This window comes from Danio rerio, chromosome 19, assembly GCF_049306965.1.
Source record: "Danio rerio strain Tuebingen ecotype United States chromosome 19, GRCz12tu, whole genome shotgun sequence".
In the NCBI taxonomy this organism is placed as follows: domain Eukaryota; kingdom Metazoa; phylum Chordata; class Actinopteri; order Cypriniformes; family Danionidae; genus Danio; species Danio rerio.
This window is the reverse complement of record NC_133194.1, coordinates 2,731,894-2,745,439: the sequence shown is the minus strand read 5'-3', so window position 1 is coordinate 2,745,439 and position 13,546 is coordinate 2,731,894. Positions and strand designations below refer to the sequence as shown.

Genomic DNA, 13,546 nt, shown 5'->3' with positions numbered 1-13,546 from the left:
ATGATTCACATGGGTTTCCTCCTCGTGCTCTGGTTTCCCCCGTAAGTCCAAAGACATGCGCTGTAGGTGTATTGGGTAAGCTGAATTGTATGTAGTGTATATGTTTGAATGAGCGTGTATGGATGTTTTTTCCTAGTAGCTGGAAGTGCATCCGCTGCGTAAAACATGTGCTGGATAAGTTGGCGGTTCATTGCACTGTGGGGACCCCAGATTAATAAAGGGACTAAACTGAAAATGAATGAATGAATGTTTCTTATACATTATATTATCCTCAAACTACTAAAATATCAATAAAAGTCCCTTTGTTAAACTGTAGAGTTGAATTTTTAACATCACAAGTCGACACAGCAGAGATCAACATCCCATAATGCAATTCACAACCATAAATAAAGCACAAAATACAGAAACTGTTTATTAACAAGTATTTTTATAGTGTAGGTTAGGCATGGGCCGGTGTAAGATTCTGACAATATGATAACCTTGGATAAAAATATCACGGTTTCACTGTATTATGACTACTGTTCTAATATATATATATATATATATATATATATATATATATATATATATATATATATATATATATATATATATATATATATATATATATATATATATATATTATTATTATTATTTTATTTTTTTTGTTTTGTTTTTTATTTAATTGTATATATATATATATATATATATATATATATATATATATATATATATAATTTTATTTTATTTTTTTTTTTGTTTTTTATTTAATTGTATATATATATATATATATATATATATATATATGTGTGTATATATATATATATATATATATATATATATATATATATATATATATATATATATATATATATATATATATATATATATATATATATATATATTATTATTATTATTATTTTATTTTTTTGTTTTATTTATTTATTTAATTGTCTGGGTTAAAAAAAAACTAAATTTTCGCCCTTATTGAACAGAATATTTTTTATTTTAGGAAAAATTTGAAATATTTTGGAAAATACAGCATTTTTAATTTGCTGTATATCGAAATACAGTAAAAGAAATGAGCGCGAAACATGACCGATCACAGAAAGGGATTTTTCTGAAAACACAGATGCAAGAAGCTGGCAGCTACAAAGTGTGGGCAAATGCTCTTATGTTTCTAAAAATACTTTATATTCTTGGTTTAATTAATAAAATACAAATACAAATAATAAGTAATGAAAACGCAGTTTGTGTCTGTGCATCACCTAACAGTGTGCGGTTAAAAGGCTAAAAAACTGAATGAAACAATTAAAACCCAGGCTCATTCTGCAAGCGTAGTCCTGCGAACGTTTCTGAAGACCGTGAATTATGTAGTCGGAGATATGTATGGCTGCATTTAATTTTTAAGCGAACACTACGGGGCGGTATGACGACGTTTGGTGCTTAACGGCTAAGTGAACGGCACTCGCGAGAGACATTTAAGATGCGAAAAAGCGCACATAGCGGCCTCTTGCGGATTCACGAAAACAAAACCTGCAAAAATATGTACCTTCGAGGACATATTTTGCGGTCTCCAGAAACGTTTACGGGACTACGTTTTCAGTATGAGCCTGGGTCGTAAATATACTGTAGGAACAGTGTGACAGAAAACTTTGGTATTTTTAAAAACATGACTTTTCCAAACCATGTTAAACCTTGAAACCGCTTATCGTCCCATGCCTAGTGTAGGTACACATTTATCTCAAAACTCAAGGCTTCTGGTAGTATAGCAAAGTCCACTAAAGGAGGTCAAGCCTTCTTATTTATGGCCCCTAAACTCTGGAATAGCCTTCCTGATAATGTCTGAGGCTCAGACACACTCTCAGTTCAAAACCAGAGGACTTCTAGAGGTCTCCATAATCCTGGACCAGGCTGTATCCTCTGTCACGAAGGAGTAGAGAGCATGAGACTGATTCCTGAAAGACCCCAGTGAAAGACAAGTCTCTGCATTGATCCCAGCTTGTACACCAGCCAGTGACCTTTTCACACCTGCAGCTTCTCCACGATGGACGTCCAGTGTTGTTCAGCCTCCGGAGCCTAGACTGCAGCTCTGCACAAGAAGTTTGGCCAGGGAATAAATGGTCGTGCTCAACTGAGTCTGGTTTCTCTCAAGGTTTTTTTTCCTTCACTTTCGTCAATTGGTAAAGTTTTGTTCCTCACGCCACTGGCTTGCTTGGTTTAGGACATGTGGAGATGCGCATTGATAGATTTGCTCTTTAGGACTTTCAGCAGTGAAAATTAAACCACACTGAACTGAACTCAACTCAACTTTAACTCTGAAAACTGGACTGACACAGTTTCAGTTTACTAGAACTTCAATGTTAAGCTGCATTGACACAATCTACATTGTAAAAGCGCTATAGAAATAAAGATGAATTGAATTGACAGTATGGAACAAGTTGTCACAATTGGAAACATACAGATGCTGATTTTATGAAATATAAAGTAAATATAGTTAATTTATTCCCAGCTCGATAACATTCTCCAAATATTCCAACAAGGTTATCTTAAACGTTAATACAGTGTTTGTTATGAGTTATTCATAACTCATATTTCTAAAATTTGTGTAGAAACCTTTCTAAAAGTGAATGTCCGCTGGAATAAATTTGAATGAATTTATTAGTGATTATGCCTCATATGAGTAAAAGTGGTCCAACTGAGTCAATAATATATAAGTTACTTGTATTTATTTACAGCTGTGCACATTCTCAACTCAAGTTAGTTTTTTATAGACTTTTGCGGGGGAAGTGCCGTACGCACGTTTACGCCGCTATTTTGTGCATATGCCACATTTATAAATGAGACCAGTGCTCTTTAATAATGTCCACAATTTTTTACACCTCGTGTTAAGGTGTGAATCATAAGTTGGCACTGAAGAAGACACAAACGCATCTTATTGCCAATTGTAAACAATAAACATGGCCACAATGTTAACACAATAACATTACCATTTAATATTCAGCAATATTTCATTATTCTTTATTTACTTATCTTCATCATGGATTGTGTTTAATTCACTACAGTTGAGTATTTGTAAGATGTGTTACTACTTTATTAAAAAGTATTCTTAATGTTTCCTTTTTCACATAACTTTTATATACAGCTGAAGTCAGAATTATTCGCCCGCTTTGAGTTTTTTGTTTTTTAATTATTTTCCAAATGATGTTTAACAGAGCAGGGAAATGTCCACAGTATGTCTGATAATATTTTTACTTCTGGAAAAAGTCTTATTTGTTTTATTTCGGCTAGAATAAAAGCAGTTTTACATTTTTTAAACACCATTTAAGGTCAACATTATTAGCCACTTTAAGCTATATTTTTTCAACTGTCTACAGAACAAACCATCATTATACAATAACTTGCCTAATTACCCTAACCTGCCTGTTAACCCAGTTAAGCCTTTAAGCTGTATAGAAGTGTCTTGAAGAATATCAAGTCAAATATTATTTACTGTCAGCATGGCAAAGATAAAATAAATCAGTTATTAGAAATGAGTTATTAAATCTATCATGATTATTACTTCAACGGTAAATATTTAGAGTTTAGTTAACATTAAGTCATAATGCTGGCAGTATACTCTTCAAAATTTTGTAAACTCAGATATAGGCTTTTATATAGGATATTAAGTTCTTTTCATAAGTAAATAAATGTCAAACTGCTTAAACGAGAAACATTTCAGCGAAACTGAATCATAAATTTGACATTTAATGAAAAATGACAAGGTCTAGTCACAATCTTTCTGTTAAAATCCACGTTACACTTGACCCAAGTCGGAATTTATAATCTGCCACAGTGTTCACTTCTTGTTGCTAAACAAAATGATACAAATATATGTGTCAATACAGTTGAAGTTAGGTCTATTCGCCCCTGAATTATTTCTGTTTAATGGAGAGAAGATTTCTAAACACATTTCTAAGCATAATAGCTTTAATAACTCATCTCTAATAATTGATTTATTTTATTTTTGCCATGATGACAGTTAATGATATTCTTCAAGACACTTCTATACAGCTTAAAGTGACATTTAAAGGCCTAAATAGGTTAATTAGGTTAACTAGGCAGGTTAGGGTAATTAGGCAAGTTATTGTATGACGATGATTTGTTCTGTAGACTATCGAGAAAAAAAAATAGCTTAAAGGGGCTAATAATTTCCAGAAGAAAAAACATTATCAGACATACTGTGAAAATTACCTTGCTCTGTTAAACATCATTTGGGAAATATTTTAAAAAGAAACATAATAAATCAAAGGGGGACTAATAATTCCGACTTCAACTGTATTTGACCCTGAAGCCCAAAATCAGTCAATTATTATGCTAACAGCCAAAAAAAAAAAAAAAAAAACTGTATAGGTCAAAACTATGTCAATTTAAACCAGAAGTCATGAGAATTTTAATTTAAGATTATGTTCCATTAAGATGTTTAGTAAATTTACTATTGTAAATATATAAAAACGATCATTAATGTGTATTGCTGCTCAATTTGCACAAATTTAAAAGCGTTTTTTCCTCAGTATTGTGATTTTTTCCTGAACCCTCAGAATCCAGATATTCAAATACCTGTATCTCAGCCAAATATTGTCCTATTCATTCAGCCCACACTTTAGAGGAAAGCTCGTTTACGCAGTTTTCATGTGAGGTATAAATCTCAATTTCATAAAAACAGAAACTTACGATTTGTTTCGTGGTCCGGAGTCAAGTTTTGACCCAAAGCCCGGCATTTACAAACAGCGTGACAACTTGTTTCGCATGTAAACACTGACATTTCATTCATTTCCATCAGATAGTCATTTACGAAGCACCTTGCTGGAAGATAACAAGGTCAGAACAACGAAACACACAACAAAAAGTGTGTCGATAATCATCCAAACTCACCCGAATTGGACCTCACGAGCAGGAGCAGCACCGAGATGAGCAGCAGCAGCATGCGAAGAGCAATCAGATCACAGTACGGACGCATGCAGGAAGTCATAGCAGCTTTGAGAGTGTGTGTGCATGTGTGTGTAGGTGTGTGTGTGCAATTCTGAGCGACTCGCCAGTGTCAGGGCTTGAACTGCGACTGAAAATCCCCTCGGGAACACGTCAGACCCTCGTCTGCGCGAACAAAGGAGGGCAATTCTCATCACCCCAGCAGCCTCCTAATCCCAAACCCTTCACATTTCCAGATTCGGATTAAGCGCGGCGGAACCGCAGTGCGCGCATATCGTTGTCATTGTGTGCGCTTTTACGCATCGCGCGCGCAGGTGACGATCCGCGTCTTGCGTCGGCGATCGTCGCGTGTCGTCGGGCGAAAGTCATCGCTTTTAATCCTTAAAGATGATCGGTGACCCAAAAAAACGCATTCGTTGTTGTTCATTGCAGTGATTTTGAAAGAAGGACGGACGCCCACGTATATGAGCCCGAACTGAGTCAAACAGCGCTACTGCAGCCACACACGCTGACTTGAGATCAGCCCACTGTCACAGAGGAGGAGAAGAAATGTACGTTCCCTCCACTCCACCTTGGACTTTTCTTCCCAAGAAGAATTAGAGGTTAAATTAGGGTTTTTAAATAGATAAAGCCTGGTGATTCATAATGCATGGTTAAATCTTCACTGTAAAAGACGTCAAAACATAATCAATGATCAAATATTGAGGTGCAATAATTTGAATTACCAAACTTTATTCGCATACAAAGTCAGAATTGATTCACCCTCCTGTATATTTTTCCCTAATTTCTGTTTAACGGAGAGCAACTTTTTTCCAGCACATTTCCAATCATAATAATAACTCATCTCTAATTACTGATTTATTTTATCTTTGACATGATGACAGTAAGTAATATTTGACTAGATATTCTTCAACATACTAGTATTCAGCTTAAAGTGGCATTTAAAGGCTGAACTAGGTTAATCAGAGTAATCAGGGAGATCATTGTATGACAGTGGTTTGTTCTGCAAACAGTTAAAAACAAATATTGCTTAAGGAGGCAAATAATATTAACCTTAAAATGGGTTTTAAAAATTAAAAACTGCTTTTATTCTAGCTGAAATAAAATAAATTAGATAGTTTCCAGGAGAAAAAAATATTATCAGACATACTGTGAAAATTTCCCTGCTCTGATAAACATAATTTGGGAAATATTTAAAAAGTAAAATAAAAATTCACATAATATTGACTTCAACTACATCAGCTCACATGTGTGTTTGCATCCAGTGAGTGTATTTAGCATGTGTCCAGAAATGTTTGCTAATGCAAATTTAAGGTAGCAATGTTCAGCTTTTTTAGGTGAACTTCAAACACTCTGAAAAATGATGGGGTGGGACAAACCCAATCATTGGGTTGAAAAGTGTGGTTTAAATTGAATTAGAAGTGTTAACATCTTCACCAGCATGAACCACGCCACACTTTAAGTTAGACTTCATAAAAAAGGGTTGGTGATGGAATAGTGGAATGAGTAAAGGAGGTATACCCGTCTCATTTATGGCTCCTAAACTCTAGAGTAGCCTTCCTGATAGCATCCGAGGCTCAGACACAGGCACGTGCACACATAGGGCTCAACCTGTGCAGTGCACATGCCCTTTTTAGTCTTGGATAGAAAGTGCCCTTCCAAAATGATCAAAAGTGCCCCCGCGACGCGACACACCCTCGGTCCCGCCCTTCAGTAGGCGCGCGACAACACCGCCCTTTAGTACGCGCGCACTCTTTAGCACACGCGCCAACAAAAAATTCAAAATTTATTCTCTTCAAAAATTTATTCCTGCACATGCCCTTTGGACGGTCTCTGCACGGGCCTGCTCAGACACACTCTCCCAATTCAAAACTAGATTAAAGACCTATCTGTTTAGTAAAGCATACACTCAGTGCATCACTTAGGGGGTTTACACACTGGTTTCTGCGTCTTGTTTATGAACACTATGAACAGCAGCTACGCTAATTATTCTCTTTATTCTCCATTTCCACCTGGGGATACTCATCCCGAGGCCTTTAGACAATGCAGAGTCACTGATTCGAGACAAGACCAGCAACGAGATGATGCCAAGGTTTCCATATACTGGACCAGGCCGTATCCTGAGCAGCTGCTGCGGTGGTCATGGAGGAGTGGAGAGCAGGAGACTGATTCCTGTGATTCCGCCGCTGAGACTGCAGCTTTGCACAAGCCAGCGGAGAAATTAAAATGGTCGTGCCCAACTGAGTCTGGTTTCTCTCAAGATTTATTTTCTTCAGTTTCGCCAATTGGTGAAGTTTTTTTCCCCTCTCCGCTGTCGCAACTAGCTTGCATGGTTTGGGATCGGTAGAGCTGCACATCGATGAATTTACTCTTCAGTGTTTGGACTCTCGGTAGAGATGACTAAACCACACTGAACTGAGCTGAACTGAACTTAAACACTAAAAACTGAACTACCCTGTTCCAGTTTACTATGACTATTTATGTAAAGCTGCTTTGACACAATCTACATTGTAAAAGCGCTATACAAATAAAGCTGAATTGAATTGGGATGAAGGGGAATGGAAGAGGATAAATAGTGGAGACTCAGAGTGGGGTACCGTCTCTGTAGTATTTTGGTAGAGTGATTGGACCCCCGATTCAATGTAGGAGGGGAGAGAGGGTTATAGGAATTGTTAGACAGCAAGGAAATAGGTGATTGGTTAAGGGCTGTTGGCTGCTGAACCTTTGTTAACAAGTTAACTCCATAATGTGCACTACTTGGAAAAAAAATATTTCGGCCCACATCTTGGATTGAATATACTGACACAACTCTGATAAATATTATGATTACCCTTGATAATAATAACCTATATTAATAAAAGGTCAACCAGGTGGTTACAATGCCTGTTAAAGGGTTAAGTTTGAACATGTTGGATTGAACGTTTGGTTACAACAATCAATTTTTTTAAAAGTATAAGACATCGATTTATCACCAGGTGCCAAGGTATATTAATTTTGTTGTGCCTGCATGTCTTTTTTGACTCTCAAAATGCCGGTCACTCATTCATTCATTCATCTTCCTTCAGCTTAGTCCCTTATTTTTCAGGGATCACCACAGTGGAATGAACCACCAACTATTCCAGCATATGTTTAATGCTGCCGATGTCCTTCTAGCCCCAACCCAGTACTGGAAACACCAGCCTGAACTCACGAGAAAACATAAGCATTTTACGTTTTGTCAGTTTAGTGGCTAATTTGTATGATTTCAGTCGTACGAAAATGCACGATTTTATAAAGGAGGCGTGGCACCCAACCCAACCCCACCCCTATCATTGGGTGATGAGCAAATTGTACTGAATTGTACAAATTAGATTTTACGAATTTATACAAATTAGCAAATAAATAAAAAGTTACGAATTACGCAATTATGTGAGATTGCGTTAGAAACAACCATACACACTCATTCACATACATACTCATACACAACGGCCAATTTAGTTAATCAATTCCCCTGTAGTGCATGTGTTTGGACTGAGGGGGAAACCCAACACAATCTCACGACAATTCGTACCTTTTTGATTTAGTGGCTAATTAGTATAAATTCGTACAATCTAATTGGTACATTTTAGTACGATTTGCTCATCCCCCAATTACGGTTGGGTTTAGGGGTGGGGTTAGGTGCCACGCCTCCTTTTTAAAATCGTACAATTTCATACGACTTAACCCATACGAACTCATACGAATTAGCCACTAAACTGGCAAAACGTAAAATACTTATGTTTTCTCGTGAGATCAGGCTGGGGAAACCAGAGCACCCGGGGGAAACCCACGCCAACACGGGGAGAGCATGCAAACTCCACACAAAAATGCCAACTGACCCAGCTGGGGCTCGAACCAGCCACCCTCTTGCTGTGTGTCACTATAACCAGCGATCAAATCCTGGCAGATCTCTGGTAAACAGATTGCTAAAGGACTACAAGTCCACAGGTATATGAACTACAAGTTCCAGTCACTCACACACCTGATTGCAAGGACTTTAAATGCAGCACAGTAGTAGTTTAAATACACACACTAGTTGCTGTGTCTCGTTATACTGTTGAACATTACGACGCCTTCCGTGTTTGAACCTTGCTTTGTTTTGTTTGTTTTACATTGTCTGCTGCCTGCCTGTTTTGACCATTCGCCTGTCTATTTGAATGTAACTCAGGACTTCTCCAAGTTCTCAATGAAAGTATCACATAATTTGGACCAAACGGCAATGCTTTTCAGTTTGATGTCATCCATCCTGATGCAAATCTGCATTTTAATAGAAGAAATATGTTGTTTTGTTTTGGAATCATATATCAGAGAATGGCATACATATTTTCATGAGTGTACTGTCCCTTTAAGAAAAATGCTTGCTTTCACTAATGCTAACCCTGAAGCATTGATAAACACGTTTCAGATAGATCATTAAGTTAACGTAAAAATGTAGTTAAGAGAAGTTTTGACCAACATTTATTGAGCTCATCCACGACTGTTTACTTCCCTTATACACACAGAAGAGACTGTGAAAAATCAGGAGAACAAATAACAGGCCATCTCTTCAGGCCAAGATGAGTGTTTCAGGAGAAGGACAATGCTGTCTCCTATTCTCTAGATAACAGCTCAGTGGTAGCAGATTACGGGACGGGGGCCAACATGTAGGACGTGTCCCAATGGAGGGACGTAGAGACTGTCACAGAGGAGGAGAGAAAGAAAGGGAAAGCATGTTAAATCACTGTGATCTGACGTTACCGTGATTATAGTATAATTTAGGTCATCAGACTGATGCTAAGAAAAGAGCTGAAGGAAGAAGCCACACTTCAAAAACTTTAAATATAGATATTTTGAAGAATGCTGAAATCCTGTAACCATTGACTTGCATAGTGTGTGTTTTACCTACTTTGAAAGTCGATGGTTACAGGTTTTCAGCTTTCTTCAAAATATCTTCTTTGATGTTCAACGAAAGATAGAAAATTCTAAAGGTTTGGAAAAAAGTGGTTTGAAGAATTCTGAAAATCGGTAACCATCAACTTCCATAGTGTTTGTTTTACCTGCTGTGAAAGTTGATGGTTACAGGTTTCAGCACTCTTCAAAATGTCTTCTTTGGTGTTCAACAGAAGATAGAAAATTCTAAAGGTTTGGAAAGAAGATATTTTGAAGAATGCTGAAAATCTGTAACCATTGAGTTGCATAGTGTTTGTTTTGCCTACTGTGAAAGTGGATGGTTACAGGTTTCAGCAGCCTTCAAAATATCTTTGGTGTTCAACAGAAGATAGAAAAATGTAAAGGTTTGGAAAGAAGATATTTTGAACAATGCTGAAATCCTGTAACCATCGACTTTCACTGTAGGTAAAACAAACACATTAGAAGTCAATGGTTACCGGTTTTCAGCATTCTTCAAAATATCTTCTTTGGTGTTCAACGGAAGATAGAAAATTCTAAAGGATTGGAGAGAAGATATTTTGAAGAATGCTGAAAATCTGTAACCGTTGACTTCCATAGTGTTTTTTTACCTACTGTGAAAGTGGATGGTTACAGGTTTCAGCAGCCTTCAAAATATCTTTGGTGTTCCACAGAGGATAGAAAAATGTAAGAAGATATTTTGAAGAATGCTGAAATCCAGTAACCATCATCTTTCACTGTAGGTAAAACAAACACATTGGAAGTCAATGGTTACAGGTTTTCAACAATCTTCAAAATATCTTCTTTTGTGTTTATTGGAATAAAGAATATCTTAATTGTTTAGAACAAGGAAATGGTGACAGAATTTTCATTTTTGGTTGAACTGTCCTTTTAAGTGGCCTTAACTACATTAATAAATAAGTTCAGTGTATTTATATTGTATTGCACAACACTTATGATGCTACTGAGGTTTGATATAGGTAAGGTTAACTTAGGGACATGGTTTGGAGGTATGGATAGTTTTAAGGGTGGGTTAAAATGAGTTAAAAGAGATTAAACAAAAGTGTAATTATATATGTTATTAAAGAAATTAAACATAGAAATGACTTCTTGCCTTAATTTTATTATGTTGAAAATTTACTTTTCAAATTACAAAAATAAACTTTGCATGATTTTACATTACTTAATAATTATAATTATTAATTACAAGTGTTTCATGTTTGTTTATTTACGTTTGTGGATTGCATTAGGAGATGTTGATCTCTACTCTGTCGACTATTGATGTTGGAAATTCAACTCTACAGTTTAACAAAGTAACTTTTATTGACATTTTAGGAGTTTAGGGATTATATAATGCATAAAAAAATAATATCTAGAGAAATAAGTCTGTAAAGGACTGCAAGTTTATTACAAGACTTTTGTAGCGTAATATACAACACCAACTCAGACAATAGATCACGCCAAACTATTAAAAATGTTCATAAAAGTCACTTTATCATACTTTTTAAGATTAAAACTTCTTGGAAGAAGGATCAAGACCTCAAAATACAATTTAAAAGCATAAACAAATGGGGCAAAATAAAAACACAAATCACAGAAAACTGCAAATTTACTGATATTTTTACAGTGTATAGAGAAAAAAAGCTGTGTGAAAGTCTTTTCATTAATATTCTGCTGGAAAACAAATCAGCATATGAGTTCAAAACAACCTACAAGCCTATAAATAATGACTGAACATTAAATTTTGTGGGAACAACTTCCTTAAATGACCCATTTTTTTTATATAAACCCTACTTAAAATTCTCGACAATCAGTCGAAATTCCAGCACTCACGTTATTTCCCGATGACTCTAATTCTTTTTAAACGTGGCAGAGCTCATAATGAAGAATGGCAGGCTGGGCATTGAGCGTAATGTTAGGGATTTGGGAGCGTTTCTCATCCTCCCCCATGGTATGCTCTCCTCTGGCCTTTGTTTTTGTTGCTGGTCGGTTGGGCTTGAGGCCATGCTGCTCCGCTTCAATCTTCCTGCCACAATATATCACATTCCCCTGCTCTGACCATGGGTCTGTCCGCTCGGGCTGCCCGCTGACCCAACGGGGCTTTTTTGTCAAACTCCCAAACAAACGGGCCTCTGGAAAGCATCACGGTTGCTTTCTCTGCCGTGACATGTTTAGGTTAAAGCCCTGAAAAGGCCGGTGACAACTTCAATATTTCACTTGCTTCGCATGCTGTAAAATACTCTTTAGCATGAGGATGTCAATAAATCAACATGCTCAACACACTCCGAATCCCTAAATACCTGTGAAAAAACATCGGTGAATTAGCAGTTTTCCGTATTTTGTGATTCTTTTTGATTTATTTATGCTTTAGAATTACATTATGGGAGCTTGCCCTGCTGAAAAATCCAGCTTAAACCAGCCTAGGTTGGTTGGCTGGTTTTAGCTGGTCGGCTAGGCTGGTTTTAGAGGGGTTTTGGCCACTTCCAGGCTGGTTTCCAGCCATTTCCAGCCTGGTCTTAGCTGGTCAGGCTGGAAAATGACCAGCTAAATCCAGCTAAAAACAGCTGGACCAGCCTGGTTTAAGCTGGACATAGCTGGTTTTGGCTGGGCTCCCAGCCTGGCTAGGCTGGTCAGGCTGGTTTTAGCTGGTCATCTCCCAGCCTGACCAGCTAAGACCAGGCTGGAAATGGCTGGAAACCAACCTGGAAGTGGCCAAAACCCCTCTAAAACCAGCCTTGTCAACCAGCTAAAACCAGCCAACCAGTTTAGGCTGGTTTAAGCTGGATTTTTCAGCAGGGTGAACAACTTTTAAACCTAAAAAAGTGACTTTCATGAACATTTTTAATAATGTGCAGTGCCATATTATCTGTGTTGGTGTTGTATATTAGGCTACAAAAGCTCCACCTCCATTGTGTGAGTTTGTGACACCTTGTGCTGCAGTGGCTTCCACAAAAGAGAAAGAAAATCAAGGAAAAACTACATGATTACTCTTCCATCTGCTTTTGAAAGCATTATTAGTTGCGTTTAAGGAAGACTTTAGATTGGTACTGTCAGGGTTGTGGTTAGGGAGCGAGAACTTAATTGCAGAAAATAATATGGGTTTATTAAAGGGCCATGACACCCCCCACTTTCGGTTAAAGTCTACTTCAGAGTTTTTTCAAAAGATGCATGATTAATGGGCGTGGAGCTCCGCGTGAAAAGGGCAGCAGTGGGCGTGGCCAGCAGAGGAAAAGGTGAGCGAACAACTGTTATTGTCAGTTAACTCACAAAATGAGACACAAACCGTGAGGAGACGCATGAGTTTATAGTTTACAAAGTTAAAATGCAAAGAAATGAACAGTGCTTTAATGCCCTGCTACATTTGTTATTCGTAATTTCATATACACATAACCACAATTTATATCATTATAAAGATTAGTGTGTTCATGTAAACACTATATATGAGGACTTCTCCCTCAATCCCCGTATCCAGCAGACTCAGTGCAGCAGGTCTCCTGACCTGTCTATTTTAACCATTAGCCCTGCTGGTAATCTGGAGGATTTAGGCAAACACAGCAGCACAGTGATGTGTCTGAATGTGAACGAACTCCTGATAAAAGACAGCGTCCGCCATTCTTCAATTCTCGTACTGCTCTCCCGACAAAAATGCTAGCAGCACACACACAGCTTTGCTGTATGATTGGCCCTGACAAGA

At 37.1% G+C, this 13,546-nt stretch overlaps 1 protein-coding gene across 5 annotated transcripts in view; it reads right to left on the bottom strand.

Annotated features, from left to right (window-relative positions):
• itgb8 (integrin, beta 8) overlaps positions 1–5,424 on the bottom strand; it is a 41,588-nt gene extending 36,164 nt beyond the window's left edge. For 4 of the 5 annotated variants that reach the window (XR_012394826.1, XM_073931360.1, XM_073931362.1 and 1 more), the window contains exon 1: positions 4,894–5,424. Coding sequence is in view for 1 of the 5 variants with exons in the window: in XM_073931360.1 (XP_073787461.1) it covers positions 4,894–4,990 (97 nt within the window). In the remaining 4 variants the exon portion in view is untranslated. The remainder of the gene's footprint in view (positions 1–4,893) is intronic. The other variant, XM_073931363.1, reaches the window with a different exon arrangement.
• Between the last annotated feature and the right edge of the window lie 8,122 nt (positions 5,425–13,546).